This window comes from Amblyomma mixtum, chromosome 4 (genome assembly GCF_055824585.1).
Source record: "Amblyomma mixtum isolate Tamu chromosome 4, ASM5582458v1, whole genome shotgun sequence".
Lineage (NCBI taxonomy): Eukaryota > Metazoa > Arthropoda > Arachnida > Ixodida > Ixodidae > Amblyomma > Amblyomma mixtum.
In genome coordinates, this window is record NC_143015.1 from 114,146,692 (window position 1) to 114,166,863 (window position 20,172).

At 47.4% G+C, this 20,172-nt stretch overlaps 1 protein-coding gene across 1 annotated transcript in view; it reads right to left on the reverse strand.

Annotated features, from left to right (window-relative positions):
- Window positions 1-20,172, reverse strand: part of LOC149347953 (lysosomal alpha-glucosidase-like) — a 47,161-nt gene that overhangs the window by 18,035 nt on the left and 8,954 nt on the right. Inside the window, exons 5-8 of the mRNA XM_089585701.1 lie at window positions 13,912-14,034; window positions 8,102-8,262; window positions 3,148-3,281; window positions 1,365-1,513 (exon numbers count right to left, since the gene is read on the reverse strand). Of these exons, the coding sequence (XP_089441827.1) occupies window positions 1,365-1,513; window positions 3,148-3,281; window positions 8,102-8,262; window positions 13,912-14,034 (567 nt within the window). The remainder of the gene's footprint in view (window positions 1-1,364; window positions 1,514-3,147; window positions 3,282-8,101; window positions 8,263-13,911; window positions 14,035-20,172) is intronic.

A 20,172-nucleotide genomic window follows, 5' to 3' on the forward strand; every position in this document is an offset into this window, starting at 1 on the left:
AACTCGCTGTGGTGGCTGAGTAGTAAAGGCGCTTGTCTACTGAGCCGGAGCACCCGAGTTCGAACCCCACCGCGGCGGCCGCGTTTCGAAGGAGGCGAAACGAGAAAGGCGCCGTGTGCTGTGCGATGTCAGTTTAAAGATCCCCAAGTGGTCGAAATTCGAAGACCTCCACTACTATACCTCTTTCTCTCTTCCTTCTTTCACTCCCACCTTCCTCCCTTCCCTACGGCGAGGTTCAGGTGTCCACCGAGATATGTGAGGCAGATACTGCGCCATTTCCTTTCCTCAAAAACCAATTTACAATTTTAATTTTAGATTACTGAATACAGGTGTCGCCACAACAGGCCGCCTTCGCATGTAAGCCATCTACGCCGACACAGTGTTTTGGGCGCTGATCCAAGGGGCTAGGTTAACCACCATTCATTTCAATAAGGTGATCACGGAGCCTATTCTAATCCAGGGGCCAACATATTTTCACACGCAATTTTGTCAGCAATAAATGCGTCTTTTGCTTCCGGACAAACATGAACGTAGCCCGCAGGAGCCATGCATTCTATTTTTAGCAACAACAAAAGCTTGAATGCACTCGTCTTGAGCGTCCCCTTAAAGGGGCCCAGAAACACAATTTTAGTCAAATGTTTTGCCTGTTGATTGCATACAGTGAGTTATAATGGTGCTATTAGCGTCGGTAGTACCGCGTACATTCCGTTTTTTAATATTTTAATGTCCTCCCAAAAACAACTTCATGGCTCTGATGGTGTCGCAACACAGTGGCGGGTATTTAGCAGCGGATATGACATCGCCTGGCGCGAGCTTGATGATCGGAGAAACAGTAAATATACTTCAAATTGTGTGAATAAATAGACACATTTTGTCACCTGTCTGCGTTTTATATTAGATCAACAAAAACAACTTGTTTGTCTTAGATAAAAGCCCTGCAAAGCAAGTAAAATAAAAATACACCACCAGGGGCGCTCTGGCATGGAAACGACGCTGCTAGCCTCAGCAAGAACGAGTTACAGAGAGCAGGCAACCATGGAGTACAAACTTCCGCGACGTGCTCTGGCTGGCTGTTTTGATTGGTTGCGCCAGGTGCCGTCATTGGGAAAGCGAAACAGGAGTGGGAAGCCCCGCCAAAATCGAGTTGAGGGCAGCGTTTTGTTTGCTTGTATTTTGAAATTTCTTCACTGAACAACGCCCCTTCCTGTGCATCGATTCCTGTAATTCTTTTTAAGTCAGCATCTGTGTGACATAAACAACACACTTGAAGTATAGCCGGTATGCCCCCAAGCAGTGTTTCGCAGCCCCTTTAAGCGTCTGGCAACATCATGCACCAAAGACCAAATTGCGAAAGGGCAATGTACCTTTCCGAGTCCCTGGTGCACGGGAAAGAACACGGAGAGGGAAAACCAGTGCAGGCACAGCTCGGCGTCCCGTTCGTCGCGAACCGTGGCCAAGTTACAGGCGCTGGCCCCGTACAAGTTGACGCCCAACATACCGAACGTCAGCATCTCTGCGCAAACCACAACAGAGGTGCCGTCCGATCATTTTACACTGAATGGTTGATTGATTACGTGATTGCTGGATGAACAATTATTCTTGCCGTCCGATCATTTTACACTGAATGGTTGATTGATTACGTGATTGCTGGATGAACAATTATTCTTTCACCTCAGCCGTCGCGGTGGCTCAGTGGTTATGGTGCTCGGCTGCTGACCCGAAAGATGCGGGTTCGATCCCGGCCGCGGCGCTTGAATTTCTTTGGAGGAGAAATTCTAGAGGCCCGTGTACTGTGCGATGTCAGTGCACGTTAAAGAACCCCAGGTGGTCGAAATTTCCGGAGCCCTCCACTACGGCGTCTCTCATAGCCTTAGTCGCTTTGGGACGTTAAACCCCAAAAAACAAACCATTCTTTCACCTCACAAAAGAGTTTTCAGCAAAAAGGAAATTTGAGTATTTCTATATATTGTAATAATGAAAACAAGAGATTGACATGAAGTCTAGTGTCTGACGGAAACCCGTCTGGTCGGGATGGTACATGACGATATTAGAAGGCGCCGACTAAAAGAAAGGATGGGATGACGTTTCGACTCCCCCACGGGAGCCTTGTTCACAAGAGTTTGTGAACAAAGCTCCCGTGGGGAAGCCGGAACGTCATCCCATCCTTTATTTTGGTCGGCGCCTTCTATTCGTCAAGAGATTGACATCTTCCCATATAATGGCGCCATTTCAATGACATCGTCTTATGGTCAAGGTCTCAGCTGTAATGATTTGAACGCATTTATATAACAAGAAGTCACTTTGGAAATAGCTGGTCTCTAAAACTAAACAATTTCACAGCTTTGCCTGTCTGGCTGGGTGTCATGTCTTATAATAAACTGTGACAAACCTCGAACCAACGCCTTTAATTTAATTTAATATCCAACATTTCGAAGGCGGCTCGGCTTTTTCTTCAGGGGTGGCTGGGGGCAGTAGCTAGCGTCTTTAAGCATCCATGGAGAGGAGCAGGAGGTAGAAAGAAGGAAAGCGATGATGCGAAAGGCGCGGAGGGGGGGGGGGGGGGAGGTGTGCAGGGGAGGGGGCGGGGGTTAAGGCTGTGAGTCGCGTTGTCGGCAAGCCGGCTCCGAGTGCGCGAAAAACGCTCTTAGACGTCAAAATAGCCATGCAAGTTGATGCAGTACATGAACATCAGAGCAGCCACGGACGTCGATATAGTATGTGAACGTGAGAAGAGAGACGTCGAAATAGCCATGGACGTCGATATAGTGCACGGACGTCAGAATAGCCACGGACGTCGATATAGTATGTGGACGTCAGAACAGTCACGGACGTTGATATAGTATCGTAATGAAACAAAACGAACTTTCCTCAAAACACATGCTTTCATATTCCTCCACGTAGGTACGACTAGACAAGTGCCATCATAATTTTTTGTAGTTTGACTCTAAAATTCACCTAACGCTTGGGACTGTGGTTTCCAAAGTCAGTTGACGTATGGAAAGAAGAAAAGGGTCGTCTAATCTCAATGCTTCACTTCACGTCCCAAAAGAGACGTGGGCGTTAAGAAATGGGTAGACTCGAAAGCAACGACAACTTCCTCTGCCAATATGGGTTCCTGTCGAGATGTGGCATGCGTCTTCCTCCTACCTGCCAGGGTGTCCTTCAGTTCGACCCAGTATGCAGGGGCCCTCGCGCGCCAGTAGCCGCTCCACGCGCCCTGTCCGGCAAAAGTCGCGGCCGACAGAAGCCTCTGCCGCAGGAACGTCTCCTTCGCTCGGTACCTGCAGCCGAGAAAGGTCTCGTATGATCGCGAACCCGGAGGCGACACTTTTAAAGTTATAACCCTCCCTTGCGCGCCCTCAAAAAAGAAAAAAATTAGCTGAGATTTAGCTCTGGTTAAACCGGGCAAGTTGCGTAAGCAGCGTCGAGAGCACGCGACTAGGCGCGCGGCAGCGGCGGCGGTGCAGCGACGGTCCTGCCTCCTGGTGGAGCGCGGCTGAAACGGTTGCTATGGCAACGGCACTCCATCTGTTCGAACCATAGAGTTTCTTACTATTACCTAGAGGGAAAGCTGGCAAGCCGTCTATGGGAGTTTGCATGGAGACCCCACGTGACCACCTCAGCCACCATGGGCGCTCAAAGCAGCATGGGGCGGTGAGCTACTTGTTGCGGAACTGCAACTTTTGGCCAAAAAATAATAAAAAAATAAAGCTGTTTGATAACTACAAACGTCCTAACATTCAATATCTTGTCTAATGATTACAACAACCGAGCAGAAAAGCATTTAAGTGCAAAGTTTGCCTAAAATAAGAGATGACTAGCTTTCCTATTGGCCAAGTGATGAACACTAAAAAAACTAATATTTCGTAATTAACAGGCGCACTTTTAGAAGTAAATATGTTTTAAAAAAAAATGTTGTTGTTTAGATACTTTAAGAGGTTTTTTAATGGCATTTCGGAAGAGTAAAACCTTTTATTGGCATCGTGTGTCGTCGCGTTTTCGCTACTATGGCTTTTGCACACTGCGTTCGCGCGAAAGTCGTTTGCGCACACACGAACTACGTTTTCGGAATGAAACGCCTTAGTACTGCCACTCGGTGTTCCCGAAAAACTACGACTGTGCCGCAACAAGTAGCTCATCGCCCCATGATGCTTTGAGCGTCCATGGTGGCTGAAGTGCAGCGCCGCCAGCTTTCCCTCTAGGTAGTAGTAAGAAACTCTATGGTTCGACCTCGCTGCGGCTGAAGGTCAACCGTGGCCACCGCCGGGAGCTACGCGACGGCTCGAAACCTGGCGCAGTATTGCTTACGCAACAAAAAAAAAATTTTCGCCAGCAACCACGCAAAAAGTTAACAAGAGCGGCACTGCTCACCTCAAGCGCTTTTTTTTTCTCATTCATTGTGGCAACGTCCTCCTTGATTATTGGGCAAGGACGTTATAGTGTTATACCTCGTGGCACGGACAGGGCCATTTGTTTTAATTTTTTGTTTTGGGCGTTAGCCTTCCACACTTTTTCTTTCTAAGATAGATAAGTATATAGAATAATTTAGAAGTCGAATATTTGCAAAATATTTGTGGCAAGGGTTCTAAGGTATTTTTTTATTAATCGTTTTGAGTTTCACTAACTTCGAATTCTCTTATGCGAAAAGATAGATGATAGAGAGCCGCCGCGGTGGCTCAGCGGTTATGGTTTTCGGCTGCTCACCCAAAAGACGCGGGTTCGATCCCGGCCGCGGCGGCTAGAATTTCTTTGGAGGAGAAATTCTAGAGGCCCGTGTACTGTGCGATGTCAGTGGACGTTAAAGAACCCCAGGTGGTCGAAATTTCCGGAGCCCTCCACTGCGGCGTCTCTCATAGCCTTAGTCGCTTTGGGACGTTAAACCCCATAAACTAAACTAGATGATATCAAAGTTGCAACTGTTAGAAGCAGCTACAATCTGCCGCGCAAGTTATCAGGCCAAAGCACTCCAGAACACAGCGGGCTCTGGACACTCCGAACGTAGAAGCATTCGCTTCAACTAGGTGGTTTCCGATTAAGCTTGGGGCGAATTTCATCACTGCCTTCGATCCGGTGCGATCTAATTAATTCGGCTGATTGGCCAAGAGGCGCAGTGGGCTCCATGCTCGCAACATATATGGTGACCTCAGAACTTCCAGGTTTGGTTTATTTTATCGGGGTTTAACGTCCCAAAGCGACTGAGGCTATGAGAGACGCCGTAGTGAAGGGCTCCGAATAATTACGACCACTTGGGGTTCTTTAACGTGCACTGACATCGCACAGTATACGGGCCTGTAGAATTTCACCTCCATAGAAATTCAACTGCCGCGGCCGGGATCGAACCCGCTTCTTTCGGGTCAGCAGTCGAGCACCATAACCGGTGAGCCACCGCGGCGGCTTCAGAACTTTCAGTAGATGGCTTATACTATAAGGCAGAGTTCATGGCGCTGCGAGTTCATGACGCTGCGAGTGTTTCCTTATTCAATCAAACACTGTGCAGAACATATAGTTTTCTTTTCTCTGTAAAGAAGCTTCATACCTCGTCCCTAATGCTGCTACGGAGTAACTATATTTTCGCGCTAAATGCGATTTCGGTTATGGAGGCGAAGATGAACGTAAAACGAAGCTTCTTTCCTAGGGGACGACCAGGCTGAAACTCCTTTGTTTGTTCTGTAAAGCGTGCACCACGGCAATAATACCTTAAACTAGGTGAAGCCACCCTGCTGACCTCATCGATTAGGGGCGTTATTGCCGGAATGCACGGCAGTGCGCAGCTCCTGTCGGGGTCCATAATTTACAAGGCAAAGAGAGCAGGTAAAAATGCCTGGCTTGCACTTTACAGGAATAAGAATTTTCACACTTGGGACGGGATGAACAGGGTGCACATTCTACATCCTGTTCGCGCACTGCAATGGCCCATAATTAGTGGGCACTTTTTGTGTGCGACATCGAGTTGTCAGGGATTTCGAAGTTATGAGAACGGGTGAGCCGGGAACGGTGTTTCGTGCCAGATAATTTGAAGCGCGAATTGCTGGACGAATTGCTTATTCAGTTCTGTATACATAAAGAAACAGGGAAAACGAGGATGCATTATTCACTCTACAAGCCCATTTCCGGGCGCTGTAGGTATCTAAATAAATAAATAAATAAATAACCAAGAAGGCACACGCGCACACACACACGCACACGCGCACACACACACTCACACGCGCACACACACACGCACACGCGCACACACACACGCACACGCGCGCACACACACACACACGCGCACACACACACACGCGCGCGCACACACACACACACACACACACACACACACACACACACACACACACACACACACACACACACACACACACACACACACACACACACACACACACACACACACACACACACACACACACACACACACACACACACACACACACACACACACACACACACACACACAGTCGCTGGACTTACAACTGATTTATTTCTTGCCCATCCACGTACTTGAAGCCATTTTCTTCCGAAAGCGCACATACAAACAATAAAAATTTGCACGTGCGCTTGCGGAAGGAAATTGCTTTAAGTAGGTACGTGGTTCAGCAAGAAATAAATCAGTTATAAGTCCGGCGACTGTGTGTGTGTGCCTTCTTGTCCTGCGTCTTCGTTTTCCCTGTTTTTTTTTTGTTGATAAAACATGATTTGACTGGCAGCCCTGTGACATGGTGGCGCGAGCTGCACTTTTCCTTTAAAAATGAACGGACTGTAGGACAGTGCATAGATACAGGCCACTATACGGGGTGTTTCACCTAAGAATAGTCAATTCTTAAAATAGGCTTTTTGAGTTAGAAGGGTGCTTTTTTGCCGTAGCATTGTCAGTGGTGTAGTAAATTAGGATACAGCTGAGACGTGCCAGCTAGAAGGCTGGTTAATTAATACTGAACAGTTAACTTTTTAACTATTACTTTTAGGTTCCTTAACTATTGGGATGCATGCAGCCGACCTTAAGTAATATCCATATCAATTTTAGAATTTCGAAAATGCGGTTACTTTCGGCGCTGTGACCCAACAAATGTTAGCTATCTCGACGAGTTACATGCATTAGAGAAGTTGCTTTGCCTGCAAGCTTCTCGAAAGCGCATGCATTTTACCGCGATGTTGCCAAACTTGTTGGGTCACAGCGCCGAGGGTAAGCGCGTTTTCGAAATTCTAAAAACTGATATTGTATTACTTTCGGTGGGTTATACGCCTCTCAGTAATTAATGAGTCTAACAGTAATAGCTAAACTGTTAACTAATACTATTTAGCCAGCCTGCTGGTTAGCATGTTTTAGCTGTATCTGATAATACCACGTTGGCATTCCTGTGCCAAAAAATGCTCTTCTAACTCAAAAAGCGTCTTTCTAAAAATTGTGTAAAGTTGTGGGGACGCATTCGTCCCATGCGTTCGCTTTCTCGCAACACACTAGTTCCTTGTGGTTAGCTTCCCCGCAACGCACTCCCCTTAGTTACTTTAACTTTCAGGGGAGGGCGCTCGGGTCGCAGCGACACCAGCGCCTTAGATGGCGTGTTTTGCTGCGCGCGCGGGGGGGAGAGAGTTCTCTTTTGCTTGGGATCGGGAAAGCGCGCGGACGTATCGCTCGCGGCTCCGCTCTTCGCCGGTGGGCGCCTGCTGGTCGGAACTTGCTCCCGCCAGCCCATCCCGTCCGGCCTCGGAGTTTTCCCTTGCCCTAGCATGGGCGAACTTCGCTAGTAACCGTGATGGTGAGTCGGACGTCCTCGATTCCTCAGTGTATTTTGTTGCTAGCTGGCGTTATTGTTGTTATAGCAATAAATGCCTTGTGTGTGTCAGCCAGTGTGTCGTTCCTTTGTTCCCGCAGAGCAAGGCCCGCCGTGGTTGGCGTGCGCTCGGTAGCGCTTGCGACCACGGGGTGGGGTCCGGCGGTTTTGAACTGGGTCAGCCGCGGTTAAGCGGGGAATACGGATTTATCTCCCCAATTTTAAAACCCCACAAAGTCTTAGGTGAAGCACCCTGTATAAGCCTAATGGCGGCGTGGATTGAGGAGGTATCAAGCAAGCCTTGCATCAGCAAGCAGAAATGCTCGTCTTACCTGTGCGTCATCTCGGCTAGCAGGTACGGGTAGGCGTTGCTGAGGTTGGCGTAGGTCGACAGGTGTAACCTCGCCGCACCGCAGATGGCGTCGGTTGGGGGCTCCTTCAGACACTCGCGCGTGACTCTGCCAGGGTGCAAGCAGCGAGGTTCCTCCAACAGCTGCCCGTGAAAAGACGTCACAGTGAGACTGTATGTAAAATCTATACGGCACACAATTGGCACAAGATGCATGTATGCGGACTAACATGAACACTAGGGGAAACTCTAGGTTGTCTCCCCCCTGACGTGAGCTATCACTGTAAGGTTTTTATACGAAAGTATTTCTTGGCTCATCAGTGGCGTCATTCTGACGAGACAGATCCATAGCCAATCCAACAATAGCCACATAACATACACTGGCTAAAGTGGCTAAACAGTCCTTTCCTGGGTGATAAAAAAATCTCGAATAAACACAAATTAAAAATGGTTTGGTTCATTGGGGTTTAACGTCCCGAAGCAACTCCGTATATGAGGGACGCCGTAGTGAAGGGCTCCGGAAATTTCGACCACCTGGGGTTCTTTAACGTGCACGGACATCGCACAGTACACGGGCCTCTAGAATTTCACCTGCATCGAAATTCGGCTGCGGCGGCCGGGATCGAACCCGCGTCTTTCCGGTCAGCAGCCGAGCGCCGTAAAGACTGAAATAAAAGACCGAAACTGAAAATCGAAAACAAAAATGACAACAAAAATAATGACAAAAATTGAGGGAGCAAGAGAGCACAGGGAAATGCTTCAGCACTTCCGATCTTGAGCACACTTAAGTGCAATCCTGTAATTTTTACATTTTCTTGAAAACGCTAGCTTCGAAGGATATTGCGCCCATTTTCCCGAGCGGTTACAGGCTATTCCGCTGCTATAGCGAGAACACCAGAGCATCTGGTGTAGTTAGATCACAGGTTCCCAGAGCTTCACGTCTAAATGACATCCATGTCATTACTTACGTGTAGAAAACACGTGAACCAGGACTGCTCCTCACACTGTTTATCCCATGCAACACAAGTAATTGGCCCAGTATTGGAAATGCGTTGGCAAATGCTGGTCCTACAAAGGACCACAGTGAAATTACCTATTTCCAATATTGGGCTAATATTGGGCAGTATTGGAAATGCGTTGGCAAATGCTGGTCCTACAAATGACCACAGTGAAATCACCCATTTACAATATTGGGCAGTATTGGAAATGCGTTGGCAAATGCTGGTCCTACAAAGGACCACAGTGAAATTACCCATTTCCAATATTGGGCTTATACTGGGCAGTATTGGAAATGCGTTGGCAAATGCTGGTCCTACAAATGACCACAGTGAAATCACCCATTTACAATATTGGGCAGTATTGGAAATGCGTTCGCAAATGCTGGTCCTACAAAGGACCACAGTGAAATTACCCATTTCCAATATTGGGCTAATACTGGGCAGTATTGGAAATGCGTTGGCAAATGCTGGTCCTACAAATGACCAGAGTGAAATCACCCATTTACAATATTGGGCAGTATTGGAAATGCGTTGGCAAATGCTGGTCCTACAAAGGACCACAGTGAAATTACCCATTTCCAATATGGGGCTAATACTGGGCAGTATTGGAAATGCGTTGGCAAATGCTGGTCCTACAAATGACCACAGTGAAATCACCCATTTACAATATTGGGCAGTATTGGAAATGCGTTGGCAAATGCTGGTCCTACAAAGGACCACAGTGAAATCACCCATTTCCAATATTGGGCTAATACTGGGCAGTATTGGAAATGCGTTGGCAAATGCTGGTCCTACAAATGACCACAGTGAAATCACCCATTTACAATATTGGGCAGTATTGGAAATGCGTTGGCAAATGCTGGTCCTACAAAGGACCACAGTGAAATCACCCATTTCCAATATTGGGCTAATACTGGGCAGTATTGGAAATGCGTTGGCAAATGCTGGTCCTACAAAGGACCACAGTGAAATCACCCATTTCCAATATTGGGCTAATACTGGGCAGTATTGGAAATGCGTTGGCAAATGCTGGTCCTACAAATGACCACAGTGAAATCACCCATTTACAATATTGGGCAGTATTGGAAATGCGTTGGCAAATGCTGGTCCTAGAAAGGACCACAGTGAAATTACCCATTTCCAATATTGGGCTAATATTGGGCAGTATTGGAAATGCGTTGGCAAATGCTGGTCCTACAAATGACCACAGCGAAATCACCCATTTACAATATTGGGCAGTATTGGTAATGCGTTGGCAAATGCTGGTCCTACAAAGGACCACAGTGAAATTACCGATTTCCAATATTGGGCGAATGTTGGGCAGTATTGGAAATGCGTTGGCAAATGCTGGTCCTACAAATGACCACAGTGAAATCACCCATTTACAATATTGGGCAGTATTGGAAATGCGTTGGCAAATGCTGGTCCTACAAAGGACCACAGTGAAATTACCCATTTCCAATATTGGGCAGTATTGGAAATGCGTTGGCAAATGCTGGTCCTACAAAGGACCACAGTGAAGTCACCAATTTCTAATATTGGGCTAATATTGGGCAGTTTTGAAATGCGTTGGCATATGCTGGTCCTACAAAGGACCACAGTGAAATCACCCATTTCCAATATTGGGCTAATACTGGGCAGTATTGGAAATGCGTTGGCGAATGCTGGTCCTACAAAGGACCACAGTGAAATCACCCATTTCCAATATTGGGCTTATACTGGGCAGTACTGGAAATGCGTTGGCATATGCTGGTCCTACAAAGGACCACAGTGAAGTCACCCATTTCTAATATTGGGCTAATATTGGGCAGTATTGGAAATGCGTTGGCATATGCTGGTCCTACAAAGGACCACAGTGAAATCACCCATTTCCAATATTGGGCTAATACTGGGCAGTATTGGAAATGCGTTGGCAAATGCTGGTCCTACAAAGGACCACAGTGAAATTACCCATTTCCAATATTGGGCTAATATTGGGCAGTATTGGAAATGCGTTGGCAAATGCTGGTCCTACAAAGGACCACAGTGAAATCACCCATTTCCAATATTGGGCTAATACTGGGCAGTATTGGAAATGCGTTGGCATATGCTGGTCCTACAAATGACCACAGTGAAATCACCCATTTACAATATTCGGCAGTATTGGAAATGCGTTGGCAAATGCTGGTCCTACAAAGGACCACAGTGAAATCACCCATTTCCAATATTGGGCTAATATTGGGCAGTATTGGAAATGCGTTGGCAAATACTGCTCCTACAAATGACCACAGTGAAATCACCCATTTCCAATATTGGGCTAATATTGGGCAGTATTGGAAATGCGTTGGCATATGCTGGTCCTACAAATGACCACAGTGAAATCCTACATTTCCAGTATTGGGCTAATATTGGGCAGTACTGGAAATGCATTGGCATATGCTGGTCCGTTGTGAGCAATATGAGAGGGAACAATACTTTATCATCCATTTACTGATTGCTCTATAATTATGTGCGACAAGCGCAATTTTGTTCGGCTTTTCAAAATCGATTTCCTACGGAGGAGCACTTGCCACTCAGGGACACTGAAGAGCACCTGAAATTGTCCAATATCGACCCGTTAGCTCTTCGTAATGTCAAGAAGGCGGCTTTCATTGGAAGTGGAGCTCTGCTATGCTAGAAAAAAAAGCGAAAAATAAACGGCAAGTGTTCTTGTTGCCAGCTACTATTACGTATAGGTACACCGCGGTGACGTCTGGGGATATTTTAAACGCCTTTAGAACATCGCTAAACCAAAGACCGAGCGCCTGATCGCTTAAAGTGAATGTTAAAACGCTATCACTAGTGAATTTCTATCGCATAATAAAGGCGAAATTAACGGAAAGTGGGAAATTTAAACGAATTAAAGTCACGATTTTCGATGGCATCCCTGCCATGACGAGTCTGAATTGGTGTTGGCGGCGACATCAATCCTGCTCTGTTTACTCAAAATTTCTAAGCTATGAATGCTCCTTTTCTCTAGACGTCAGTAGGCTCACGAATTGCCGTACTCGTGTATTAGTGCGAGTGCATTAAAAACATAATCGCAAAAGAAATGTGTCGTCGGTCATAAAATTCACCCATTTGCTGGAAAATTTCCATTGGATGGCGGGCAGTGACGTGAACAGAACGGGTAATTCTGCTGAGGTTCATTTCACCGTTGGGTGGCGCTACCTCCTGACCGGTGACGTCACTTTTCTTCATCAAGCGGGACTTTTTAGGCAAAGACATCAATCAGCAGCTTCCAAAGCTGTCGCATTGCCAACACAGAGTAATTAGGTGTCCTTTTTGTTATTTTTTGCTCGGAACGAAAAACAGGTGTAGTTTTCAGCGGCGTGCCTTCAAAGGACTATAGACACGAAATTTTTGCTTGCGTGCTTTCTTTCCTGAAACGATGCGTTAGACACTGGTATACATGGAGCACCCCGTTTTATTCGTCCGCGACCGCCAGATAATTTATAATTTGAATTCCTTGGTAAATTGGTAAATAGGTTTTTGAGGAAAGGAAATGGCGCAGTATCTGTCTCACATATATCGGCGGACACCTGAACCGCGTCGTAAGGGAAGCAAGGAAGGTAGGAGTGAAAGAAGAAAGAGAGAAAGAGGTGCCGTAGTGGAGGTCTCCGGAATAATTTCGACCACCTGGGGACCTATAACGTGCACTGACATCGCACAGCACACGGGTGCCTCTTGCGCTTCGCCTCCATCGAAACGCGGCCGCCGTGGTCGGGTTCGAACCCGCATAATCCGGCTCGGTAGACGAGCGCCTTACCACTTAGCCACCGCGGCGGGTTAATTTGAATTTCTTCTTGACGCATTTTCGGCTTCGGTTTTCAACTGTCGAAAGATGGCTGTGACGTGTACTTGATGTTTAGGTCGTGTGAGGAATGGAAAATCTGCTGCATAATTGCTGATATGTCGTTTTATCTTGAGCGAGGCTGGCTCAAATGCTGTATTGATTTAAATCTACGTAACAGCGATGATATTACAGTTTCTCTATGCATCACGTGATCTAACACCCAGTGCACGTTAAAGAACCCCAGGTGGTCGAAATTTCCGGAGCCCTCCACTACGGCGTCTCTCATAGCCTTAGTTGCTTTGGGACGTTAAACCCCATAAACCAAACCAAACCAAACCAACTACACGCCACAGTCATCGTTCGGTTAATAAAGCAGAAACCGAAATAAGACGAGAGGTTGGTAAATTGGTTTTTGAGAAAAGGAAACAAAGCAGTATCTGTCTCACATATCTCGGTGGACACCTGAACCGCGCCGTAAGGGAAGCGAGGGAGGTAGGAACGAAAGAAGAAAGACGGAAAGAGGTGCCGTAGTGGAGGTCTCCGGGCCGGAGTACCCGGGTTCGAACCCGACCGCGGCGGCCGCGTTTCGATGGATGCGAAACGCAAGAGGCGCCCGTGTGCTGTTCGATGTCAGTGCACGTTAAAGGTCCCCAGGTGGTTTAAATTATTCCGGAGACCTCCACTACGGCACCTCTTTTTCTTCTTTCACTCCCTCCTTCATCCCTTCCCTTACGGTGTGGTTCAGGTGTCCACCGAGATATGTGAGACAAATACTGCGCCATTTCCTTTCCTCAAAATCCATTTACCAATTTACCACGAGAGAAGAAATCCAATTCTAGATTACTTAGCGGTCGTACGCGAATACCATGCGGTAAACCAATGTCTAAAGCATCATTTAAAAGAAGAAAACAAGCATTAAAATTAGGCGTCCACAGTCCTTTAACGCGTCCACCAAAGTCAAGGGTATCGTTCAGCACTAACCAGGTAGTCGAGGGTGTCGCTGGTCACCACGGAGAGGTTGGAGAGAAACAGGGTCTCATCCCAGTGGCGCCTGGCTTGCGGGTGGGTGAAGTCCATGAAATACACCGCTTTATCCTTTTTGTCCTGCACGTGAGATGAGAATACGTAAGAAGCTGGCAGGGGGCCGTGCAGTGAGGACGAGGAAAATGAGGATCATGACCAGGGAAGCAATCTCTTGAGTTCTTCCTTTTGCAACAATAAATGTTGTTATTAAGGCGAAAGCCTTTAACATGCTGTCGTGACCAAGACGTTAGCAAATTTGTCCGCGTTTCAGATTGCTCGAAATAGTCGTGACGTCAGTGCGCGCGCATTTTAAGGCGATTGCTTTTAATTCTTTATACCATCGCGACCAAGACTTGTTAGTAGCAGCTAAAGAAGTGGCATGTGGGACTGTGCACTGCGGGCGTACCTTAACTAACACTAATTAATCAGTGTACTAGTTAATGTCAGGTTAACTATCACATAACCATGCATTAACTAGTATCACTAAATGTGAAAGTCATGCTTAACTATCATTAATATCTGGACGTCGTCGTTGCCACTGAGAAGAGGAAAAGGAAAGTGCACGTGCCTGCCGACTAACTCGAGGCATGCCACCACCACCACCGCCGCCACGTGCATACAGAGGCTCCTTAAAAGATAAGAGGAAAAAGAACAGAAAACAAGAGAAGCGCGTCGCAACAACCGCGTCCGCCGAATAGGACGCTGGCTAGAAAAACAGATAATCCAGTTAGACGTCGTTGTTGCGACTGAGAGAAGAATGAAAAAAAAAACCCTTATATAGCCCTCAGTTGACTCTCATATAATTCCCCGAGATTACGTAGTGGAAGTGGGCAGCGTATGTAATGCGAAGGCAAGATAACCGCTGGTACGGAGTGGATTCCAAGAGAAGGCAAGCGTAGCAGGGGAACAGCACAAAGTTAGGTGGGGGAATGAGATCAAGAAATTTGCGGGGATATATAATTCCGTGCATTATCAAATGCACAGCTCGACTGATATCTTGATGAACATTGAGAAGACACTGGCAGCAGTTATTTTTTGTGACTCGTTTGGAGAGCAACCGGCGCTTGTATGCCGGTCCCCTAGGAGGGCTTAGAGAGTCTCGTTAAATCTCGTACGGTGCCCGGATGTTCTCGTTTCAGAGCCCGGATGATGGCTCTCGGTCTCGGCGTGACGTCACCACACTGCCGACAACGGGAGCTAAAAGCATTTCATGCTTAAAAGCGTTGCGCACAAAGGGCAGCGCATCGCGCCGAACGGGTGGTGGCGTTCCGTGGACTCCCTGGCAGCGCTACAACACGCTGTCGCGTTCCACTCCTAAAGGCAAAGACTAAGCGTCATTAATTGGCAGTTAATTAATGCACCAACAGAATGTGAAGTGAACAGGTTGGTTTGGTTTGGTTAATGCGTTTAACGTCCGAAATCGACTCAGGCTATGAGGGACGCCGTAGTGAAGGGCTTCGGAAATTTCGACCAACGCAGAGAGAGCCAAATCATTAGGCAAACGCTTCCTTAATGATACCTCTGTGGTATATGTTGATGCAGCAGATTCTTCGGCTGACAAGACGGTAGCTGTGGTCACCACGGAATGTGGTACATTCATAACGGGAGGCACTATACGCACTCAGCACACACATGTTGGAGAAGAAACAGCCATTGCTCTAGCCATTGCGGGATCCTCGGCAGAAACCATTGTCAGCGACTCAAAATTGGCAATACGTAACTACACGTTTGGAAGAATCTCTCCACAAGCAGCACGGATTCTGCTAAATTATCAGCCCACGCGGCGCATTCGCCTTATCTGGACGCCTGCTCATGCCTCCCTTGCTGGTAATGAGGCGGCTCATAACCAAGCTCGAGAACTATCCCGCCGAGCTGGGTCGTGCAGTACACCCGCCCTATACTCCGGCAAGGACAGGTTGTTTTCTTACAGAGAAATCCTGCAGCACTACAGGCTTGCAAGACTCAGATTTCCCCCAGCAGATAAAACGCTTTCCAAGCAACAGGCGAAAGCCTGGCGTAAACTTCAAACTAAAACCTATCCAAATCCCCAATTGTGTAGCTTCTATTCGGATGGACTGTACTCAGACAAATGCAAAAATTGTGATGCCAAAGCCGATCTAAATCATATGATCTGGAACTGCCCGCAGTCCCTACCCGCGAGTCGCTTCATTACCGACTCTGATCATTGGGAGGCTCTATTGCTCAGCCCTGACCCGGGGACACAGATCAAGCTCCTCCAGCTGGCTGAAGACGCCGCCGCTGCCCAAGGGATAGCGGCCGCCGTTTAAGCGGGGGGCGACTTCGGGTCGCTCCTCTATATCCGCTGGAAATAAAGTTCCACCACCACCACCTGGCGTTCTTTAACGTGCACTGACGTCGCATAGTACACGAGCCTCTAGAATTTCGCCTCCATCGAAATTCCACCGCCGCCGCCGGGATCGAACCCGCGTCTTTCGGGTCAGCAGCCGAGTACCATAATCGCGTAGCAGAATGCAGCACTCAGGCTTTCGCTTTTCACCACTTTAGCCGCTAAAGTTCCTCGTAATCTTTTTTTTCCCTGGTATCAATATACGACACGCGTAAATGTTGAGGGTGAAAAATTAATAGTTCCGAATAAACAAAGGCATTTCGTCCTTAACGAGTATCTTAGCTTTCCTCCACCGCAGGAACGACGAAAAATGTCAACTTTTTATTCGTGTCGGCCATACTGTTAGAACGAAAACTTTGATTTTGGTTTAAAAACACAACCCTGCGCAGATTTAATTCTCTTGTGAGCCTTCCTTTCACAATTTGATTATTAAATATATCGCCAGTAAACGTTTGTTATTGGGATGGTAGGCGAAGAGCCACAGGATCGCCCATGCCTTTGGGTAAATTTGAAAGAAAAAGGCTGTCATAAGCGTAATTCTTCATAACTCTGACGACATTCGGAGGAGAGAGAAAAAACTGAAAATTGGTAAATTGGTTTTTGAGGAATGAAAATGGCACAGTATCTGTCTATCGACCCAAGACGTGCTGCTTCAGCTCAAAGAGGAAGTACTAGAAACAATGCCAAGCAAAGGGGAAAACGTAGTCATGGCCGTGGACATCAAAGGGGCCTTCGACAACGTATCCCACGCAGCAATCATGGAAGGCATCAACGCCACCAACTGCGGAAAGAAAACACACGACTACGCGAGAAGCTTCCTCACAAACAGAACTGCAACGGTGGGTTTGGGAGACCTACGAAGCGAGGTCTTTCAAACACCATGCAGGGGAACTCCACAGGGCTCAGTGATATCACCAGTGCTCTTCAACATATCAATGATCATCCTAGCCAAAGAGCTCAGCCAGATACAAGGAATCAGACACGCAATGTATGCGGATGACATCACCATATGGACCAGCGAAGGCTCGCTAGGAAGCAAAGAAGAAAGTCTACAAGCCGCAGCCACCTGCATTGAAGGATACATGAAGAAGAGGGGACTAAGGTGTTCCACCGAAAAGTCCGAACTTCTCAGAGTAGGAAGGCACCCTACAGAGGCTAACCTCGAGGTGAAACTAGAAGGGCAGAACATACCGGAACAAAGAATGATAAGAATACTCGGTATGTGGCTGCAAGGTAGCAGGAAATGCAGCCACACACTCAGCCTGCTACGCAAAGCGGCGGAGCAAGTAGGCCGAATGATAAATAGAGTAGCCAGCAAAAGGCATGGCATGAAGGAAGAAGACACAATCAGACTGGTGAACAGCCTGATAGTCAGTCGAATAACATACTCACTACCATACCACGTAACCATCAAAGCTGAAAGAGAGCAAGCAGAAGCTATCCTTCGCAAAGCGTACAAGATAGCCTTACATCTACCAAGGAACACGTCCAACGAGAAGCTAATGCAACTAGGGCTAAACAACACTTTTGAAGAGCTGAGTGAATGCCAAATAAAGGCACAACTTCAAAGACTCAGCGACACAAGAACCGGACGAGCACTTCTGACTAGGTTGGGTCGGGAGACGGAGAACCATCACAACAACAGGGCAAACATACCAGACGCACTAATAAGAAACATAAGCGTACAACCCATCCCCCGCAACATGGACCCAAACCTCCATGCCAGCAGGAGGAGAGCCAGGGCAGAATACTATGAAAAAACAATAGGGCACAGGGACAGCACGGTATACACCGACGCTTCTCCGTACTATGGTGAACGAGGAAATAAAATGGTGGCGGTAGTCGTCAACCACCAGGGAGAACACATAACGAGCCTCACGGCCAGGGCATCAAATGTAGCAGAGGCGGAGGAGATAGCGATAGCCCTAGCAATGAGGGAGGGGGATAGAAAGGGGAGACCCTTGAATATTTTAACAGACTCACAAGAAGCGTGTCGAAACTACACAAAAGGAAGGGTAGGCAAAACGACACTCAGGATCCTCAGCGAGGGGACACCCTCGGGGAGGAGAGAGAAACATAACATAATTTGGATACCAGGCCACGCGGGGTTCTGGGGCAACGAAAGGGCGGACGAACTAGCTCGAGGGCTTACTATCCGAGCTGGGGGGTCACAAGCCTCGGAGGAGCTCTGGACTAGCCTAGGGGCTGGCTACTCTCAAACACTAAGTTTATACAGGGGGCTAAGATACAAATACCCCCCACCACACAAAGAGCTAAGCAAGGAAGAAGCCGCAAAATGGCGGAAGCTACAGACAGGCTCCTTCCCCAACTTATACATACTAAGCAAGATGTTCCCGACACAATACCGCGCCACATGCCCTTGGTGCGAAGCGAGGCCAACACTATACCACATAACATGGGAATGCGACAGAAACATATCGTTCCACAAACACGACACACCAAGTGCGGAGCAATGGGAGAGCCGGCTCACCAGCTGCGAGCTAGAGGCCCAAAGGGCACTCATAGCACACGCAAGCGAGGTGGCCAGACTCAGTGGAGCCCTGGACTAGGGGACCACCCAAGGCTAAGGAGGCAACCTCAAGACTTGAAGAGAAGACTTGAAGAAGACCTCCACCGCAGGCTAAATCTTAGAAATCAATAAAGTTTCTACTCACTCACTCTCACACATCTCGGCGGACACCCTAACCGCGCAGTAAGGGAAGGAGGATGGTGGGAGTGAAAGAAAGAAAGGAGGAAAGGAAGAAAGAGAGAAAGAAAGAAAGAAAGGAGGAAGGAAAGAAAGAAAGAAAGAAGGAAAGAAACAGAGAAAGAAAGGAAGAAAGGAAGAGGTGTCGTAGTGGAGGTCTCCGGAATAATTTCGACCACCTGGGGTTCTTTAACGTGCACAGACATCGCACAGCACACGGGCGCCTTTTGCGCTTCGCCTCCATCCTTTTTGCTTCAGCCGCATACTTTGTCTAAAGTGCTCAGGCTACCGTCAAAGCTGTCGGTCGTCCCCACCGTCAAGATGTAATCATGAGGCTCACCACGATGGTTTAATGGTTAACATGGCTATCATGACGACAATTTTAAATGGCGGCGCTCAACATGGCTATCATGATCATTTTGAATGGCGATGCTCGAACTTTTGTAGCGCCTCTAGAAATCCTAAGCTCAAAAGTGATAGAAGGAGATTTCCCGTAAAGCTTAAAAAAAAAACATTTGGAGCTCTGGCAATACAGACAGAACTGCACTGCACCTCCAAAAGCGGTAACAGTAGTTAGTCTATTTTACATACAGCCTGTATGTTCCCAGGGGGAGGAATCCGGTCTAACCAATTCACACTCATGTGCGTACGTTTACTCGTCTTGAAAATAACACATTTTATCCGACATCTTTGATTGCGGGAGCATTGTCACTTGAGTAAGATACGCTTTTGGGCAAGTTGGCTACTTTCTCGGAACATAACTGCAGAGCGAAAACCACAAACGGATAAGGAAGAAATAGCCGCAGACACGGACAATCGCTGCATGAAACTTTGCACAGGTAGAGAGCAACTTCCGGTTGCAAGGTCCCGTCACTGAAGACTGAAGTTTGCACTAGGCCTAGCAACGCATTAAAGGGACAGTGAGGAGAGCTTTATTAATATTTTTTTGATAGCAAAATCCGATAGTTCGGCATTTCGTGGCTTTGTTGCCACTTGGCCGGCAGCGAAAGATGCATTTATTTCTAAGAAATTTGGATTCGAAGTTGAAAAAGTCTTTCCCGCCGCTCAGATTAGTTTAGTTTAGTTTATGGGGTTTAACGTCCCAAAGCGACTAAGGCTATGAGAGACGCCGTAGTGGAGGGCT